Genomic DNA, 18,696 nt, shown 5'->3' on the forward strand with positions numbered 1-18,696 from the left:
TCCCCACCAGACAATAGCATTCATTAGGCTTGTACTTATAAGATTTTTGCTCTTCATTGTATCTTTTGTACTTAGCACACTGCCTGAGACATTCTAGGCATTTCATAGATACTGTTTACATAGACAGATGAACAAATGAATGAATGGAGAAAGAAACTTTATTATTCGACAAAGAATTAAAGTAAGGGTTGAAGAAGAAAAGTAATTAGAGTTTACTCTAAAAGTTTCAGGCCCAAATGACTGGGAAAATGGTGAAATGATGAACAAGAACAAAAAAAATGTGGTTATGGTGGGATGAGGAAATGTGCAGAGGAAAATGAAAACTCAGTTTGTCCATCTTCTATTCAGGCTGCTAATGGGTGCAACGCTGCGGTCCAACAAAGAACTGGAAATGCAAATGGTAGCTGAGCAGAGAGGCTGGGGCTAGAGACATCCACTTGGGAACCACATGGTAAAATGACTGATGCAACTCTCTGCGGATGGAGGAGTCCTAAGGAATGAAGTATAGAGAGGGGAAAACCTATCTGAGGAAAGAATCTTGAGAAACAGCTCTATTTTATAGGTAAGATGAGGAAGAGAAGTCAGTACCAGGTACAGAAAAGCCACCAGAAAAGCTAGATATACAAGAAAGTAATAAAACACAGAAATCAAGGGAAGTAAAAAGGAGAGATAATTAAAGGAACAAAGGAAAAATAATACATACACACAGCTACTTTTCTATAATTTCAAAAGAACTTCATAAAATAACTGGAAAATAATGTAATATGAGGTCTTTGTGTCCTGGAAGACTATCTGATAATGTTGCTCAGAAAGGTGGTGGCCATGTTTGTGTGAAATAAAGGATCTATTTATAGCTACTGCCCCAAGGAAATCATAGTGCCTCACCCATCACTTCAAAGAACTGAGGAATTCAGAGCCATAGCCTGAGACTGCAAATGCCACATCAGGTTACAAAAATTACTCTGAATTCAATAATAAAAATAGTGACAAATAGTTCACATTTATTGTTTGTTGTGTACCAGACACTGTGCTAAGTACTTTATGGGTAGCATCACATTTAATCTTCATAAAAGCATGTGAAGCAAGTATCATGAGCCCAAGAGACTGAAAAGTTAAGTAATTGTCCAATATTACACTGCCAGGAATGAAGGACCCTGGATTCACACCCAGGATTAAAAGATTAGACTCTTAACCAGTACATCATTGGAGCAAACCCCAAACCCTTGGCAGGAGAAAATCCAAAACAGAATAGACTTTCTCCCTTAGTCACTCTGGTAGAAGATGACTTTCATTTCCTTAAGATAATCTAGAGGCAAAAATAGTTCTGGGGATGTGCCCTTTAAGGTCATGTAAGGTACAGTTTTCATTGTAGAGAATGGATTCAGTAATTCTCAACCAATCCTTGGTTGTCATAAGTCAAAGATCAAAAAAACAATCTCCTTTAGGACCATTTATTAATTCAAGAAATATATACACATACTCCCTGCTAGGCACCAGGGAGACATCAATACACGAAACACACTCACTCCCTGTCCTTATGGAGCCAACAATTGCGTGTGTGTGTGTATGTGTTTGTGTGCTAGAAACATATTAAACAAACAGTCACATAAATAAAGATCTCTTTACCAACTGTGATACATTTCATAAAGAAAAATTAGTGGGTGTTATATAATTATTCCTGGGAATGGGGCTAGTTTAGATGAGGGAGTCTAGAAAAGCTTCTCTGAGGAGGAGACATTTGGGTGATGCCTGAAGGAGGAGTATGGACTGGACCAGAGTGGGAGGGGCAGAAGCAGCTTGGTAGATTTATGGGAATAAAGAGAAGCTACTGTGGCTGCAGCCTGATGAGCAAAGGGGCACATGGTAAGAACTAGACTACAAATGTGCATGACTGGTTAGAAACCTGAATTTTAAGAATTCTCGGTGACTAACAGAGTGAAGATTTTGGTGTAAAAAGGAGCTATAAATCAAATGAGTAACTCGTACTTCCTCCTTCATGGACCAGCTTCCACTTATGATTCAAACCAGTGGAATGAAGAAGGGATCACCAGCTGGTTTGGTTTTGGGGGTCTGACTGCTTGATCATTCTAATGTGGAATGCACAAATTCATAACAGACCAATCACTCAGTTACTGGTAAAATAATGCTTAAATGCAGTGGTTTCCTCACTTGCCTATCCACATAACCCTAGGTCATAACACAGAATCAGTGATTCTGTTAACTTGATCAGTGCAGATAGCTAAATTGAGTAAACATCTCTCAAAGCAAAGTCTCTTGGCCCGAAACATAAAATGTAGATTATTATCTAAGTTAAAACACTTGAGTCAAAAGAGTTTCAGAGAGGGGCGCCTGGGTGGCTGAGTCACTTAGGCGTCTGACTCTTGATTTCAGCTCAGGTCATGATCTCTGGGTTGTGATATCAAGCCCAGCCTTGGGCTCCATGCTCAGCATGGAGTCTGCTTGGGATTCTCTCCTTCTGTCCCTCCACACTCCCTCCCTCCCGCCCACCACCCGCCAATCTCACTCTCTCTCCCCTCCAAAAAAAAGAATTTCAGAGAAATGTTAATCAAGTCACAAATACATTCATTTGTTTTAAAAAAGAGAACAGTATTAGATATTACGGAATGGTTATAATTCAGAAAAAAACTCAGTAACGTAGACTACTTTGGGTGAAGGGCATAATAAAATGGTAAAAAAAAAAAGTTGAAAAAGTAGAACGTTTTTGAAGAAGTGCTGTTAATTTGTAACTATGAGCTACCAGAGAGTTTTAGGTAATGTGTTAAAATATATAAGAATTATTTTAAATGATATGATTGCTTATATTTTAATGGGTGCCCTTAAAGTGCTTAAGTAAACCTGAAAAAATTGGTTCCATTGGTATTCTAAATCTCTATGCTTCAATCTCCTTTGCAACACTCATTTGCATTATCTTTGAAGAACAAATTTGGACCAAACAAAAGTATAATTCAGCTTATACCTGAATTATCACAAATTCCTAATTAATGTAGCCCAAATTAATAAGAATTTATTGCATCTATAAAAATGGAAATTTATGCAAAATAAAATTACTCAATGTTTAGATCTTTAGAAAACTAGCTTGAAGAGAATGTCTTTCAAATATTCAAATTTTGTTTTTTTATCTGCATCTGCACACTCAGTAATTTTACTCTGGCATTTTACAAATATAGATATTCATCATTTTCTCAGCATTTACAGATGTTAATGAATACCCCCTTCTATGACCATCTGTGTAAATGTATAAATTAAATCATACATTGTTGGTATTTTTAAAGTGCATATAGGGCATTTTGTTGCCTTAAACAATTTAAATGACAAAGCTATAACAACTAGCCCAATTAGTGAATCTATTCTTTTCCATTCCTCATGAATGATATAAGAAAAGCCAATAAAAAATCATGACATAAATGAATAAATCATCACATAAAAGGATTCCATAGGTGTCTCTCAAATAATAGAGAGTGATATTTCTTTCAAAGCAAAAACCAGGTATTCACCTCAAGCTCACAGGTCAGAGATAATGAAAGCTACATTTCAGAGGACACTCAGTGGGCAGGATCAAACATAAAGAGAACTTTGCTGATTGTGAGTCAGCACTACACATTTTGCATGTTGAATGTAACATGCATAGAATTCCTATAAATTGAATAACAAATGTCAGTGGTATACTGAAAGTGAGGCTGTCTACCTCAGGTCCAGGAAATAAGGGGTTGTCCTGTCTGTAAATAATTTAAAAGTAATAATAAAACTTTCAGACTAAGTGACTTATACAGTGAAGATGTAGGTATCCAGAGTGGCCATAATCAAATGAAGACCTCCTCCTTCTGACTAAGTATCAATACGTGCTGTTATAAAATAATCTTCCTGAAAATAGAATTTGTTCATCTACATTCTAAATAATTGCTGTGCTACGGTGGAATTTTAATAATATATATGCAAACAAAATCAGCACATTTTTCTCACTTCTCTTTTAATTAACTACATGGAAGTTAATGTAGAGAACTTGCATTTATATAATTGAACTTCCAAAACACAATGACTCTGCTAACCTATTATTTTGAAAGTAAGTTCCTAATGGTCAAAAATCATTTAAGTTCATTTTACATGTAGTTCAAGTTTGTAAACCCTGTGTAGCTTGTATAATGGCATTTCAATAGTTGAACTGAAATAAACAATGCTAGCACAGTGATTGTAAAGACAAAGAACTAGAACTTGACATCAATTCTCTCGTTTTATGTGACTGCTTAGAATTTTTATTTATGTTTAAAATTTAGGAGTGAGACAGTACCTACTGTGAGGTGTATTATTCTTGTGTGGTAAATATGAATTTTAGCTTATACATGACATATTTTACTGATTTTATTGGCTAATATCTTTAAAATTGAAATTTATGCTTCTTTTAAAGTTATGTGCTTTAAAACTAAGCCATGAAGAAGAACATAAACTATCAGTGGTACAATTTACTACATATGTAAATTGCATCTTTTGTGTAATTTTGATTTTATTACAATTCACTTATTTGTTACTATAATATTATTCATTACTATGACAGAGTAATATGTAGGTTTAAGGATACATTTAAAAATATATTAATACAAGTTAAAAGAATCAATCCTTTCCTTTCTTCCTTTTTTGTACTGTAATATGAAGTGGTCTAGTAATATATTAAAACTTTTAAAAAGTCTCTGAGTTTTTTTCTGGCTTTTATTTATTTTTAAAATTTTATTATTATTTTTAAAGATTTTGTTTATTTATTTGAGGGAGATAGAGAGCAAGGGAGAGAGAGAGTATGAGCAGGGGGGAGAGGCAGAGGGAGAGAGAGAAGCCGGCTCCCCACTGAGCAGGAAGCCAGATGTGGGACTCCTTCCCAGGACCCTAGGATCATGACCTGAGCCAAAGGCAGGTGCTTAACTGACTGAGCCACCCAGATGCCCCTGGCTTTTATTACTATTCATGTAAATTCATAATTTCTTCTGAAAGTGACTGTTCTATAGAGGGGATGTTAAAATTATCTGCTTCTGGTATCAGATGTGTTAGGTGTACCATGGATAAAGTAATACAGTTTATTTATAAGAGCTAAAATACACTTCTATCTGAAGGAAATACAAATTAGTAAGAGTCAAATCATATTCTCTGCTCCCAAAAGTCATAACCTTAACAGAGTGAATTATTCTTCGGAGTTCTTATTCATCAGAATTGTTCTCTGAGTAGTGAATACATTTGCTTTCCATGTGCCCTATTAGACAGAACTGAAGACAGAAAAAAAATGACCAAGGTTTCCTTTCTCTTCACCTCACCTCACCTCACCTCGCCCTGCCCCCCTCCCCTCCTCCCCCGCCCCTCCCCCTTCCCGTTTCCCTTTCCCTTCCCATTCAGTTCCTTTCTTTTCTGTTCCTTTTCCTTTCCCTCTTTTTCCCTTCCTTTCTATTCTTCCTTCTTTCTTTCAAGATTTAGGTAAGATGAAATGCTAGCCTCTAAAAATCATTAAATCCTGGAACATTTTGCCAAAGGAAGCTGGGGAACATTTACTCTGCGAAAATGAAAGATTCCATCACTTTAATCATCATCTTAAATAATTGTGGTTTCAGGTATGCAGATAGGCAAAATTTTGCATAATTTTAGAGGGTTCATGGACCCCCTGTGGCCTATACATAGACCGTATCCTTAAGAAGCCCCATCTGTTTTAGCTCTAGTATTTTATAATTCTTCAATTCTCTCTCCCTCATCCTGACCATTTCTCAAGCTTTTTTTTTTTTTTTAAAGATTTTATCTATTTATTTGAGAGAGAGCAAGAGGAGAGCACAAGGAAGGGGAGTGGCAGGGGGAGAGAGAGAAGCAGGCTCTCCACTGAGCTGGGAGCCCAATGTGGGGCTCAATCCCAGGACCCTGGGATCATGACCTGAGCCGAAGTTAGATGCTTAACCAACTGAGCCACCCAGGCGCCCCTCTCCCAAGCTTTCCATAGTTTCATCTCATCCACGAACCTCTGTGCAAAGACAGAGATAACATACGGAGAGTATCTACTCTAGAGCCTGGCAGAAAAACAGGCATCCATCAAATGTTAGCTTTCTGACTGTGGTTATTCCAGCCCACGGGCTGACTCCTTTTCTAGATTTATATTACCCTACAGTTAACATTATACAGTTTAGTGCTTTTTCTAAGTGTATTTGTTTTGTTTCCCTAGCAAGATAATTGGGTCCATGAGGATGGGGAAACTGTCTTCTATTTCTTGAATCCTCCTTTCTGGGCAGGAGCTATCTGACACTTTTCTGTCTCTGGCTAAGTTCACTGCTTTACTCTCCTTGAAGAAGTCACATTAACCAGCAACACTCTTTTTTCCAACAAAAATCCCTATCTTGAAATTTTAGAAATTGACTAAAGCAATGCTTCCCCATATGCTATTATTTCCCCTGCCCTCAACCTGAGCCATGTATCATAAAATTCAGGTTTCCCCCCCAAAACTGATCTTTATGCTGACCTACCATATCTAAAGTTCTCTGGCCTCTAGAGCAAATGATGTCACATTTTATTCAAATTTCTGCATGAGAGGTGAAAATGTTACCTCTTTTGCAGGATGTTCTGAACTGTATTAAATCAGCCACTTGCTTGAAAGCAATGGAGGAGAAAAATTTACTTTTTGTTGCATTGAGCATTTTTTTGTTTTGTTTTTGTCTTACAAAAGTGATACTTTTTTCGTGTTGTAAAGGTTGTGAAAATTATAGCCAGTGGCTCATGCAGGCATACAGAATATAAGACAAGCTATGGGAAACCAAACATGTCCTACATAAAGCCTGAATATAAACTTTAAACCAGCAGCTAGTTATTTAGGAAACCTATAGGTGTTTAGCCTCAAAATTCTACCTGATTTCTAATTATATGTTAAATAAATTTTTAACTGAAGAATACCAAACCACAAAAATGGAGTGAAACGTTATCTTACTGTTAAGGATTCCACAACCAATCTTAACTAAAGAAATCCATACCAAGCAAAGAAGGAAAATTCATAAGGCTTCAACAATCTTCCTCAACCCCCAAATGGCAAGAGAACTCTTAGAGGACAAAAATCACCAACAAAATGACTTGAAAGTGCCTTCAGGACTCTTTTATTTTTGCCTACAAGAGTTACTAACACAGGGATTTCACACAGGAAAAAAGAAGTCCCACGGTGTTTTTAAAAGGTGCTTTAATATTTGCTCAGCAGGGGAGTCTGGGAGGTTGAGTTGCTTGAGTGTCCAACTCTTGGTTTCGGCTCAGGTCAAGAACTCAGGTCCTGGAATCAAGCCCCTTGTCAGGCTCTGTGCTCAGTGCAGGGTCTGCTTGGGTTTCTCTCCCTCTGTCCCCCTGCCCCATGCTCGGGTGCTCTCTCTCTCTGCCCCCCCAAATAAATAAATAAAATCTTTAAAATGTATAAAGTTCTTTAAAAATTTTTGCTCAGCAAACCTGTATTTAATGGAAATGTACCAAAGCTTGTAGTATTGATAGTGAATTGTAGATACTGAATGGTTTCTGTTGAGAATGTATTCCGATATGTGGGGGTAGTTTTTGGTACTTTCCTTGTAACATTCATACTTGCTATTAATCTTCGTAGCACCATATTGGCTGATCATCTTAACTTTGAATATTATTGAACACATATGAATACCTGAAGTAGCACGACATGTGAGGCATCTATGTGTTTTAAAAAAAGTCAGAAAAATAATGAATTATTTGTGTTGCAGAATTTCCTCATTAGTTAAATACAGGATCTGATGAGTCTTTTTAAGTCATAATGTTCATCTTTTTTAAAAAAAATTTATTTATTTATTTATTTGAGAGAGAGAGAGAGAGAGCATACGCAAGCAAGGGAGTGGGGGAGGGACAAGTAAACTCTTCCAATATGTGGCTTGATCCTAGGACCCTGAGATCATGACCTGAGCCAAAATTAAGATTTGGACACTTAACCGACTGAGCCACCCAGGTGCCCCTATGCTCACCTTTTAAAAAAAACTTCACTTTTATATTAGTCTTTCCTTCGGTGATGAATTTAAAATTATCCAAATACACATTTAAAATAAGGGAGTGCGGGGCACCTGGGTGGTGCAGTTGTTAAGCGTCTGCCTTCGGCTCAGGGCGTGGTCCCAGCGTTCTGGGATCGAACCCCACATCAGGCTCCTCTGCTGGGAGCCTGCTTCTCCCTCTCCCACTCCCCCTGCCTGTGTTCCCTTTCTTGCTGGCTGTCTCTCTCTGTCAAATAAATAAAATCTTTAAAAATAAAATAAAATAAAATAAGGGAGCGCTGAGAAAGACTGTGACATTTTTGTAGTATCATCTGCCTACATTGGAGGCAAGTTTTTTTCTTTAATTTAATAAGTAACTACTATATGCTTCAAAAAAGCTGACTACAGTTTGTTAAGAGCTTTGTTAAACAGAGTTATTGAAGACAACTTTGAGCTCGGCATGTTCCTTTTCCCTAGAACCGTGCTATATTTCTGTCAAGTTGAAGCAAAAAATGTTCATCATTTTGTCAGCTCTGTCTGCAAAGCAGAGAATTACCTTCCCAAGCTCCTGAGATTTATGCTTTTAATTACCTTCTATCTGCTTCGCTACCCTCCACACCGAAGAATCAATATAAATAGTCTTATTTATGGGAAAAATGTAAAATGTTTGACAAAAGCAAGCTATCATTTTCTAGATTTCCATTTGATGCTATTGATTCCTTCTATCTTCAGTGACTTTTTCTTGACAGAATCAGTTGGTTTTTCAAACTTACAGAATTATTCATTTATGTAATAATTTGTACTGCTTAATAGCAGATAGTTGTAAACTTTGCAACTAGCTTTTCGGGTCCCAACCCAGCAATGAGCTTATTATCACTTTGGCATCTCTTTATTTACTCATCAGCTGCAGAATTCAGTTAAAGTATGGTTTTCTCCAAATCTCTTCATCATAAACTCACTTCTCAGTGAAGACCAACTCCCATTGCTCATTTCATTTCTGAATGGGAGGCCACTACTAACACAGGCAAAACCGGCCACTGACATACCAGTACTTTTGAAACTCTTCTTCTCATGTTTTATCAGTATCAATTCTTTAAAACAAAAACCCAACAAATATATATATTATATACATATAATTATACATAATTGTATTTACACAATTTTTATATATGATTTATAAATATAAACATAGAATAAATGAATAGACTGAGAAAGCTGCTATCTGGAGGGCTTTTTTTTTTTTTAAGATTTTGTTTATTTATTTGTCAGACAGAGAGAGAGAGCACAAGCAGGGGGAGCAGCAGGCAGAGGGAGAAACAGGCGCCATGCTGAGCAAGAAGCCTGATGCGGGACTCCATCCCAAGACCCTGGGATCATGACTTGAGCCGAAAGCAGCCGCTTAACCAACTGAGCAGCCCAGGCGTCCCTATCTAGAGGGCTTTAAGAGAAATAGAGCAGATGTGTATGGGAGGCAGGCAATGGTTGTCTATGTACGTGGGAGGGGGGAACGGTTAACAGTTGATCTGTAGAATCAATACAGGTAGAGAGTTGTTGGATGTATGGGACCATGGTGATGTAAGGAGGGTCAAATATTGAAACAAGAATATTCAAAGCTTTCCTTGAGATACCAGTTGGGGTAATGCACTACCAAATTCAATGTTTGAGAATACAGGAAATATAGGACAAACTGATTTTTTTTTATATAGTGTGCTGGTTAGACTTTCAAATAATATGCTCAATGTGTTCGTTTTGTTTTGTTGTCTACTTTGACCTTCTAGAGAATTTTTCAAGTGAAATACCTCTGAATTTAAAGCAACGAATCCAGTTATAAACCTCAAGCTTCATGAAGACACTATGGATGTCCCAGGACGATAGGAAAAACAGTGTATTTGTTGTACTTCTGTGCCCGAGAAAGAGGAAGAAGGGGAGGAAGAGAAGAGGTTGAAGAGTGGTGGGGCAAAAGAAGATAGAGAACAAAGGAAGAAGGAATGCAATTGTGTAGTAGAAAAGAACATGTTTTGATGGGCAAAGGGAAACACTGATAACTCATGGACAGAATTTCTGGAGTTAAAAGCAAGCACTAGGCAGCCAATAGCAAAATGTGGAATCCCCTGTAAGAATGTGATATGGTGACTCCTAAAAAGCTTGATCTTTCCAAAAAAGATAGTAGCTGCCCTTGCAGCTGAGTGCCGCTGTCGCTTTCGCTGCAAGGGGCATCTCCGAACGCAGCGTCCACTGGGTTTCTGTCTGCCAGCCGCTCAGCCTTTCCCAGGGACAGAAGGGCAGCTGCTGCAGGGACTTGCTAGCCCAAGGCAGCTGGTGGAGAGGTGGAGTTAGGCCTGGTGGCCAAAGGGGATGGAGGGTCAGCCAAGAGCACATGGAAAGGGCATTTACGTGGGCCCTGAGGTGTGGCTTTCTTCCTGACCTCATGACTGCTGAAATCTCTGCTGGATGACAGAGGACGCCGAGGCTTCTAGCAGAACCGGCAGCGCTAAAGCCTCTTAAGTGGCAGATGGTGGATGGGGGCAGTTTGTTTATGCAAGACAGAGAATTTGTATCGCACTCTGTGAACTGCTGAAGAAATCAGGAAGTGGGCATAAGATTAAAATAAGAGAGAAAGAGAGAGGTAGAAAGGACCAGGAAGGCTTACTTAAATAACCTCATCCAAAGAAAAATTGCTAAGAAGACAAGGATGCGGACGGCAGAGGGAAGGCCCAGCCGGTGTAGCAGTCACAGAGCAAGTGCAGTCCTGGGGGAATTGAGGGGATTCCTGAATAACTGCATGTCCTGAAATTTCAGACAGATTTACAGTCAAGAATAGGAGACTCAGGTCACCCACCCGAATGTTCACACAAATGGTCGGTCAACCTGACATTTTAACTTCTAAGCAAACCCTTAATTTCCTGTCCATTTGTACGTAGTGCAGCTGAAATCAATGAGATGGCATGAGGTCATCTGTTTAGGCCTTGAGACATGAGGAAATAGAACATAGCAAAAAAAACAGTGGGCTAAAATGAGAGCTAAAGCTATTTGGATAACCAGAGTCCAAAAACTGAAACAAAGACAAAGAACAACACAATAGAATTAAAAACCTAGAGAAACTACATAAGATAAAATAAAGAAATGCGAACTGTAAGTGATTCAAAGTTTATAGTGCTCTTCAAAGGTAATAGTGTAAATTTGAAACATCAAATGAGGTAGCACCAAATGAGTAATGACAGCCTGTGGGGTCAGCAATTAGGGACACCGCATCTCATGCTTAATCAATTGTGGTATTAATGCTGAGTATCAAAATTTCAGGGTCAATTCCTAAATTAGAGTACATAAAACTTGATTAAAAAGATCATTATGCTCTCGTTTCGATTTGCCAACGAAGCATAAAGGACCAAGTAGTATATTAAGGGTATTTATGATTAACTGTGTTCTGAGATAATAATAATAAAAGGAGATCATCTCTATTTTTAAATCAAGTTGCCCCGATTTTGTATAAGATCTGTTTAAGGATCAGTTTCCTTTATCCTTCTGCTACTATCATCCAAAGAATTGAAATTAATATGCAAATCAGAAAATATTTGGTATCCGCCAACTTTCAACCCAGCCAAAAACAAAAACATTAGCCTCAAAAAATGTTTTAAAAGTCTAGGTTCACTCTTGTTTCTGGTCTTCTCGTGTGAAAACCGAAAGCCCAATCATTTTGAGAGTCTTTTTAAAACCAAGTATAGAACCAGGATGTAGACCTATTTCCCTGGCCAGGATCACCTCTAGAAATACATTTCCCAGCGAAAGGGTAAAGGCTCAGATTGAGGCTCACCGGTTTATGACCCCAGTATACTTGCAGTGCACTCATTTGTTGGAGAAGAAAGGGGCATTCAGGTTTAGGACAACCTCACTCAGTGTGCTGAGCTTAAGCCATGTTAGGAAAAAAAAAAAAGGTGGCCGAGAAGAAGCTAGGGATTTGGGTGCTACATGAATTCGTGCACATGTTTGGGACTCAGCTGGAAAGACATATTATTCCTGGACTTCAGTGCCTGCCCCTGGCAAAGTTAATGGTGTTACTTTGTAAAGGTTCAATTGGGAAATGTTTGTGATTAATGCTTGCTCATTTGCATAACAGTATACCGTGTAAATAAAACTGTAGCCTTTTGCTTTCCAACAGTGGAGTTCTACTGAGACGATAAAAGCTGGACAAAGGGGCTACAGGACACTTAAACTAGGTCACACTGAATTTTAATGCATGAAGCCAGCCCTGGTACATTTTACATGGGTAATGGAGAAGTGCGGAATGCAGTCTGTTTACTGTGCAAATCTGCCTTCCAGATTTTTCAATAACATATATTCTACACTGAAGAGTGAAGCCAATTTAGTCTCAGGCTGATTTAGAAATGTTATTAAAGAAAATAAGGATGAGTATCTTCTTAATTCTTACATTAAAATGTAAATAGGGTAATTATAAAATAATAAACTCTCCCCGAAATAAAAAATGCTCAGTTTCAGAGCTCAGTTATGCAGATTATAGCACCATTACTAAACACTGAGAACATGGATATGTCACACTTGTGAATTTGCCATCCAGACTTTGAGGCTTTACTGCCCAGAGTCTAAGCATGACTCAGAAATTTAATTTCTTTCTCCATTATCAACAGAACTTTTTTGAGTGGCGACAAGGAAGCTGGTGGTCACATGCTCACCTGTGTACATTTCTCCACATCCCTATTAGTAAATACAAAGAAAACCACTGACATCAAACGAAACGCAAGCCAAAGGTGACCCTACTCCCAGAGCAATTCTAGGGCACAGACAGAAGGCCAGCACACCACCCCATAACCAACCCATGACACAAATGAAAAACAAAACTTAGTCATTCTTTTTGGGTCTTAGTTGTTCCACCTATAAGGTGGAGGTATTTATACCGTTTCCTTCTTTCCTCCCTCCCTCCCTCCCTTCCTTCCTTCCTTCCTTCCTTCCTTCCTTCCTTCCTTCCATCCATCTTCCTACCTTGCTTCCTATCTTCCTACCTTCCTTCCAAACCTAGCCAAAAAGAGAAACATCAAATCTGTGTTCTTTTTTGGAGGCTCTAGGGTAAAATCCATTTTCTTGATTGTCCAGCTTCTACAGGCTGCCCACATTCCTTGGCTTGTGGCTTTCACCTTCAAAGCCAAAAATGGCCAGTTGAGTTGTCCTCATACCATTCTAACCTTCTCTTTCATCTCCCACTTCTACTTTATAAGGACCTTTGGGCCATAAAAAATCCAGAATAATCTATTTTAAGGTCAGCTGATTGGCAGCCTTAATTCCATTTACTACCTTAATTCCCCTTTGCCATATAAGGTAACATAGTAAAAGGTTTCAGAGATTAGTGTGGACATCTTTGCCTACTACATCTGTAAAAAAACAGAGGAAGCTATCTATGTTCTGATAGGGACAATGGTATATATTGTTTTGGTTTTTTAAAGATTTATTTATTCATTATTTTGATAGAGAGAGAGAGAGAGAAAGAGAGTGCATGTGAGTGGGAGGAGAGTGTGAAGGGGGGAGAGAGAGAGAATGAATGAATCCCAAGCAGACTCCCTGCTGAGTGTGGATCAGGACACAGGGTTCAATTTCAGGACCCTGAGATCATGAGCTGAGCCCAAATCAAGAGTTAGATGCTTAAATGACTGAGCCACTCAGGCACCCCAATCTAGGATATACTGTTATATAAAAAATGCAAGGCAAACAAAACTGTAAACAGCACATTACCTTTTATGTAGAAAACAGATGAAATAAGAATAAATATTTATACTTGGTTATATATGCTTAAACAAACTCAGGAAAGATATGTAAGAAATATTAAAGTGGTTATAGATAGACAGGGAAAGGCATGGAGGGTGGGAGGATGGGGAATGGGTTAGAACAAGATTTTTCAATGTATGTTTTAAAATTAATTTGCTTTTTGAACCATGTAAATATATATTTTAATTCAAGGGATTCAAAATTTTCCCAGAGTCTCTATTATTCACTTGATAGTCAAACCCCTCCCTTTTTTTTTTTTTTTTGAAGAGCCTATCTATTATCAAACCTTGTTACTTTTTTTTCTTAATTCTTCTAACAGGCAGATTCTCCTTTGTCTCGTGGCGAGTCAACAGTTCTCTAACATGACATTCATAGATTTCATGAAAGTCTGTATCCTTTGAAAAATTTTGCAATTTCACTTCGCAATCTATTTGTTTGTAGTATGAGATGTTTTCAACAACTGGCCTTGCCTAAGTATGAAGCATTTCTTCAGGAGGCCATTTCATTTCATAAGTGGTCAGTTCTGTAGTGAACTCTTCCATTTTATATTCATAAAGTTACAGAGACTTTAATTTCCCTATGTGACTGTAGAAATTTGGATAATAATTATGCAAACTATTAAATATACTTGGATCTATTTTAGCATTTATTATTCTGTCTTTTCTTGCAAAAGTCCTTTAATTATTATACCTTAAATCAAGTAGTAATATTGTAGCTCAATATGGTTAGTATTTATGTCTCTATCATTAATTAGTCTTCTACTTACAAAATATTTCATGGCTCCTATCATGCTGATTTCTTTTTTCCCCAGTCAGGGTTACTGAGGTATACTTTATATACAATAAAATTCCTTTTTAGGTATTTAGTTGTATGAGTTTTGAAAAATAAAAACAGTTGTGTAACCATCAGAACAATGAAGATATAGAATACTTTCATCACTTGAAAAAGCTCCCTCATACCCCTTACACCCTTTGTAGTTGATTCCCTAACCTCACTCTCAGTCCGTATTAACTACTGATCTGATTTCTGTTCCCATAGTCTTGTCTTTTGTAGAAAGTTTTATAAGTGCAATCATGTAGTACATAGTCTTTGTGTCCAATTTCTTTCATTTAGCGTACTGCCTTTGAGATTCTCCCATGTTGTAGGATATTATCAGTACATCATTTCTTTTATTGCTAGGCAGTATTCCACTGTATGACTATACTTCTGTTTGTTGATCCACTCATCAGTTGATAGACATTTGGGTCAATTCCAGTTTCGGGCAATTATGCATAAAGCTACTATAAGTGACACATATGTATGAACATAAGTTTTCATTTCTCTTAGATAAATACCTAAAAGTTGGATTGCTAGGTTGTATGGAAAATATATCTATAACTTCTAAAAATTTCTTGTAAATAACTATTTTCCAAAGTCCCTGCACCATTTTGTATTTCAAGCAACAACAAATGAGAGTTCCAGTTGTCTCTCATTCTTGATATTTGGTATTATCAATTTGCTTAATTTTTATCATTTTAATAAGTGGAGGGGTATTTAATTGTTGTCTGTACTTCCTTAATGGATAATGATATTGAACACTGTTTTGCATACTTATTTGTCATTCATTTTTCTTCTTTGGTAAAGTGCTTGTTCAAGTCATTTGTCCACTTATAGTTCATACTTTAAAAAAAGATTTTATTTATTTATTTATTTATCTATTTATTTATTTATTTATTTGAGGGGGTGGGGGAAAGGGACAGGCAGACTCCATGTTGAGCCAGAGCCCAATGTGGGCCTTGATCCCACGACCCTGGATCATGACCTGAGCCGAAATCAGGAGTCGAATGCTTAACAGACTGAGCCACCCAGGTGCCCCTATAGTTCATACTTTTTGTTTCCTAAGAAATCTTTTTTTTCCTAATTCAAGGTCACATAGATTTCCTCCTGTGTCTTCTTGGTGTTTTTTACTTTTAAGTTTATAGCTATATATATAATCCATTTGAGTTAATTTTGGAATTTTGTGTGAAACAGCTGGTTCTTTTTCTAAGTTTACATGCGGTTATCCAATTACATTATTTGTTGCAAAGATTAACCTTTCTCCATTGAATTATCACTGCAACTTTGTTGAAGATCAACTGATTATATAGCTTTGGGTCTATTTCTTTCTTTCTTTTTTTTTTTTTTTTAAAGATTTTATTTATGTATTTGACAGGGAGAGAGACAGCCAGGGAGAGAGGGAACACAAGCAGGGGGGGTGGGAGAGGAAGAAGCAGGCTTCCAGTGGAGGAGCCCAATGTGGGGCTCCATCCCATAATGCTGGGATCACGCCCTGAGTCGAAGGCAGACAATTAATGACTGAGCCTCCCAGGCGCCCCTGGGTCTATTTCTGAACTCTGTTCTGTTCCACTGATCAATGTATCTACTATTCTTTCACCAATATTACAGTCTTGATTACTGTAGGTTTTAAGGTAATCATTGAAATCAAGGAGTGAAGTCCTCAAAACTTGTTCTTTAAAAAAAGAAAAAAAAAGCTTTGGCTAGTCTAGGGTTTTTCTTTTCTACGTAATTTAAGAAATGGCTCAGCATTTTCCACAAAAATGCTTTCTGGGATTTTGATTGGGATTGTAGAGGGTCTGTAGATGAGTCTGGGGACAGCTGACAATGTTGAGACTTCAAATGAATTGATACCATATATATTCTCAATTTTTTAAGGAACACTTTAATTCTGGAATAGGGAGTTGAGGAAGATTTTATCAAGTGCCAAAAAAATTCATTGGTGGAAATTGCATTAAATGCTTTTACAAATCATGTTAAACACAATAAAAACACTCTTTTCCAATGACTATAATTTTTGTTATGTTTTATATGTAGAATTAGCAACACATTTACTGGTATATGCAGATAAGAGTGTTTATTGTTTAGCATTTGCAAAAAAACATGAATCCTATAATATGTTCTTTGGAAGATGGCTTCTGGGGTGGAGTAACTCAGGAAATAACACATATAATATATAGCTCCGGATTCAGATTTGCATTGATCACTGGCTTTACTTGGTAATTGAGTATTACAAACATTCTAATATTCTATTATTTATTTTAATTTCATGTTATCTTACTTCTACATTTAAACATGTACTTTAATAAATGATTTATACCTTTTTCTTGTTATCTTTTTTTTTTAGCATGATGGTTATGCTAACCAGATAAAATAATTTACAAAAGCTTCCCTGCATTTCCATGTTCTGGGAAAATATAAACTGTGTAATAAATTATTCCCTCAGGTATTTAATATGATTTCGCATACACACATGAAATGTGACACTTGTTATAAGGAGAAATAACAAAAGTTTTCTTCAGCATTCATTGCATTTTAAACTTTTAAAAAATATTTTCTGCTATTTAGCAATTTTTGCAAAGTAAATATCATCAGCAAGATTAAGCATAAAATAATATGGGTGAGATTGATTCCATAGAGGAATTCTTGGTTTTTCATATTAGCCACTCAATTGCTCAAGTTTCTAATACTGAATCCGAATCCCTGAAAAATCTGGCACACAGAAGTAAGTGGGCCACCAATGGGAGTGGCTGCTCGAGGCTATGTAAATATGAAGAGATGTACATATTCAGAACAATCAGACTTTGAGCTTGACGGACTACAGAGAGCAATGAAAAGGTGATACTCACATCTGAATTAAAGCGAAGCTGACAGACATTACAAGAAATAACTTGTTTCTTCTTTGGGGGAATGGACACTCCAAAAGTGTGGTTAATGACTGCTTTTTGCACAGGATCCATCTGAAGAGCAAATGATAAAATAGTCAATGTATAGCTTCAAAGGACAGACAGTAGTGAGAGCAAGTAAAAGTAGCTATGTTATTCCTTAAGGTTTAACTTTCAGTTCCCAAAGAAGGATAATAAAGAATCTCATTCTGTAGTGAGGTACTTGTTCCCAGGAGTTAAAAACAAGAACAAAAAACTGGATTGAAACAATAACCCTCCCCCCAAATCAGAGGAGAATCACATCATCTCAAGAAATCTTATACCTATATAAGGAACCTTGAAAAACCTTAAAAGAATCAAAAAACAAGAAAACTTAAGATCCAAAGGTCAGGGTTCAAATTCACTTAATGTTTTCCCTACGTGAGGTGATGATGTGTAAAATGGTCTGAAATGACCTCAGTAACAATTATTACACATATATTTCAGTTTCTCAATTTTTGATTTATGGCAAAGTTATAAATGACAGGCTCATATCACAACATAGAAACTATTGATCTTTATTTTAAAATAATTTATTATTTTTCATGCACTGTAGATTGAAATCATCTTACTTGAAAGGCATGTCACAATTGTACACTCAAATACCCATAGCAGATTGATTAACATGCAACCTTTGTCTAGATATTGATCAAGTGAAGTTTTGACTTTTGTTGTCTGATTGTTGAGGCTAGGACTTCTGTACTTCTAGTACTATGTTGAACAACAGTGGTGAGAGTGGGCATCCCTGTCATGTTCCTGACCTTAGAGGAAAAGTTCTCAGTTTTTCCCACAGAGAATGGTATTTTTGCTGTGGGCTTTTCATAGATGGCTTTTATGATATTAAGGTATGTTCCCTCTATCTCTATACTGTGGACAGTTTCAATCAAGAAATGACGCTGTATTTTGTCAAATGCTTTTTCTACATCAATTGAGAGGATCATATGGTTCTTGCCCTTTCTTTTATAATCAGACAACAGAAAGAAATAAAAGGTATTCAAATTGGCAAAGAAGTCAAACTCTCACTCTCTGCAGATGACATGATACAAAAGACTCCACCCCAAAATTGCTAGAACTCATACAGCAATTCAGTAACATGGCAGGATATGAAATCAATGCACAGAAATCAGTTGCACTTCTATCCACTAACAATGAGACAGAAGAAAGAGAAATTAAGGAGCTGATCCTATTTACAA

General features: G+C 37.0%; 1 protein-coding gene across 1 annotated transcript in view; it reads right to left on the minus strand.

The window, feature by feature from the left end:
* Window positions 1-18,696, minus strand: part of ZNF385B (zinc finger protein 385B) — a 313,747-nt gene that overhangs the window by 49,252 nt on the left and 245,799 nt on the right. The window contains exon 5 of the mRNA XM_034654810.1: window positions 17,429-17,539. Coding sequence (XP_034510701.1) covers window positions 17,429-17,539 — 111 coding nt within the window. The remainder of the gene's footprint in view (window positions 1-17,428; window positions 17,540-18,696) is intronic.

The sequence above is a fragment of the Ailuropoda melanoleuca genome, chromosome 2, assembly GCF_002007445.2.
Source record: "Ailuropoda melanoleuca isolate Jingjing chromosome 2, ASM200744v2, whole genome shotgun sequence".
In the NCBI taxonomy this organism is placed as follows: domain Eukaryota; kingdom Metazoa; phylum Chordata; class Mammalia; order Carnivora; family Ursidae; genus Ailuropoda; species Ailuropoda melanoleuca.